This window comes from Verticillium alfalfae, genomic scaffold, assembly GCF_000150825.1.
Source record: "Verticillium alfalfae VaMs.102 supercont1.6 genomic scaffold, whole genome shotgun sequence".
NCBI lineage: Eukaryota > Fungi > Ascomycota > Sordariomycetes > Glomerellales > Plectosphaerellaceae > Verticillium > Verticillium alfalfae.
In genome coordinates this window covers 943,008-945,084 of record NW_003315033.1, presented here as the reverse complement: position 1 = coordinate 945,084, position 2,077 = coordinate 943,008, and the positions used below count along the sequence as shown (strand labels likewise).

Genomic DNA, 2,077 nt, shown 5'->3' with positions numbered 1-2,077 from the left:
GGTACGGGCATGAACGGTGCTTGCATCCCCGTTGATGGGGCTTCGAGCTGAGCGGGCAGTCGGGACTCCGGAGGGTTCGTGACAGGTTGCTGGATCTCGGGGTTCTGTACGCGCGAGTCCGATCGCGATCTTCCTCGGTTTGGACCAGCAGCAGCAGGAGCTGCGGCGAGGGTCTGGGCCGCCTTGGGTGCCTTGGGCTCCTTGTCTTTGGCACGACGCCTATTTTTCCTGCCATCGACCTTCTCTGTCCCATCACTATTCTTCCCTGACCGACGCCCGGGGGTCCCGGCAGGTGTTGCGTTATCAGAGTCGGTCGGCGGTCGCTCAAAGTCGAAGGTCGGGGCCGCTGCACGCCTGGGTCGTCTTGCACGCTCACCGTTCTCGCCGCCTTCTTGATTGTCTTCGGTCTCAGCATCTTTGTTGCCGAGTTCTGAGACAAGGGCGCTCGAACGAGTCTTGGCTCTGCCTCCGGCCTTCTTCCTCTTCTTCGGTTGCTTCTTGTATCTCTCCTTCAGGTTCAGGTGCTTCTTCATCAAGTAGTAGTACAGGATGCAGGTCTTGAAGTCACGCCCCTCGACGCCATCCGCAATAACGCCCCACTGTTTAGGCTTATCGAGATAGCCTCGTTCGAATTGCTCGTTCTCTTCTGCGGTGAAGTTGTTGATGGGGGGAAGAATGTTCCAGGTCGGCACGAGCTGGTCAATCGTCATGAGGCCAGAGCTGTCCACAAAGTCCTCATTGTTCCGGTCCTCGTCCGTCCAGTACATGTCAGGAGGTATCGCCTCCTTCTCGTTACGGAAACGTTGTTTTTGGGCAATGGCCTCGCGTTCCTTGCGCTCTTCCTCTGCCTTGACTGATTCCTGAATTGCCCTTTCAACGTCGAGCTCCGTAGCGAAACGCCTTCCGGATGCCCGACCTTCAGGCTTCGTTGGTTCTGGCACGATAGGGATGTTGCTGGTCGTTTCCGGCGGCGGGATATTGCTGACGAATTTTTCTCTGCTCTTCGTGGCAACCAGGTCGTCAGATAACGTGTAGTTGAGGTAGTCCATGTACCTTTCACCATACGCCTTCCGTGCAGCGTCTTGTTCTGATAGCTTCAGTAGCGATACTTTGTCAAGCTCCTCGGCAATGAAGGCGTCGACTGTTGAATCGGACTGCAAAGACTGGAGGAAGTCTTTGTCTCGGTTCCAAGCCAGACATTCGAAGTTGGGAAGACTTTCAATGGGCGGGGTCTCGAGGCGACGTTGAGCGTCGAGATCCATCGGATCCAGCTCGTCCGACTCGGTGGAATTGTCATCGTCCTCGTCGTCTACTTGAGAAGGCGTGCTTGGCACGCCCTTCTCTCGTTCGATCGTTTCGATGGGCGCATTGGGAAGAGGAACTGCCTTGGGCTGCCCGGGCTGCTTCTGGGGTGGTTCGGAGCTGACTTCCATCGTTTCTACGGTTTCTTGAACAGCATCCTTCACTGGAGCATCTGGTTCTAAAGACGCTTCCAATGCTTCTTTTGATGGCGCCAAGACGGTAGGCCGGGCTTCATCGATGTCCATTTCCTCCGTCTTGGCCTGTGGCTCCACTGCAGTCTCGGACGATGCTGCTGTCTCGACGCGTTTTCCCGGCACGGCATCATCGACAAGTGATGCTCTGCGAGGCAAGACGCTGTGAAGGACCGGTCGTGGGTCCGTCTCTTCGGTCGTGGCAGCGGCCTGGGCTTTCTCCTCTTTGGGCGGAGTCAAAGCCTCTTGTGGAGGCTGACCTAGCATCTCAACGAGACCTTCTGGCTCAGCGACAAGCTTCATCATCGCTTCGTGGGAGACTTTGGCAAAGCGAGCAACAACATGGTCTGGTACGTCGTCTGCAAGTCCTTCTAGGCGTCGTAATTCAGCTTCTTCTTTGGCAATTTCCGTCGCAAAGTACTCTCCAAAGTCTTCATCGTCATCCGACTCTGACGGTTCGTCTGATGATGTTGCCTGCGCCTCCCGTGGCGGCAATGCAAAGTGCACAACTGGGATGCGGAGCTTAGTTTGCTTGCGGGGGGGCGTGGCGGAGGTGGTGTTGGCCCTTTTGCCGACGCTGGCCC

At 56.6% G+C, this 2,077-nt stretch overlaps 1 protein-coding gene across 1 annotated transcript in view; it reads right to left on the bottom strand.

Moving 5' to 3' along the window:
• VDBG_05378 (conserved hypothetical protein) overlaps nt 1-1,799 on the bottom strand; it is a gene marked incomplete at both ends in the record, with an annotated part of 2,647 nt that extends 848 nt beyond the window's left edge. Inside the window, one exon of the mRNA XM_003004219.1 lies at nt 6-1,799. Within this exon, the coding sequence (XP_003004265.1) occupies nt 6-1,799 (1,794 nt within the window). The remainder of the gene's footprint in view (nt 1-5) is intronic.
• Between the last annotated feature and the right edge of the window lie 278 nt (nt 1,800-2,077).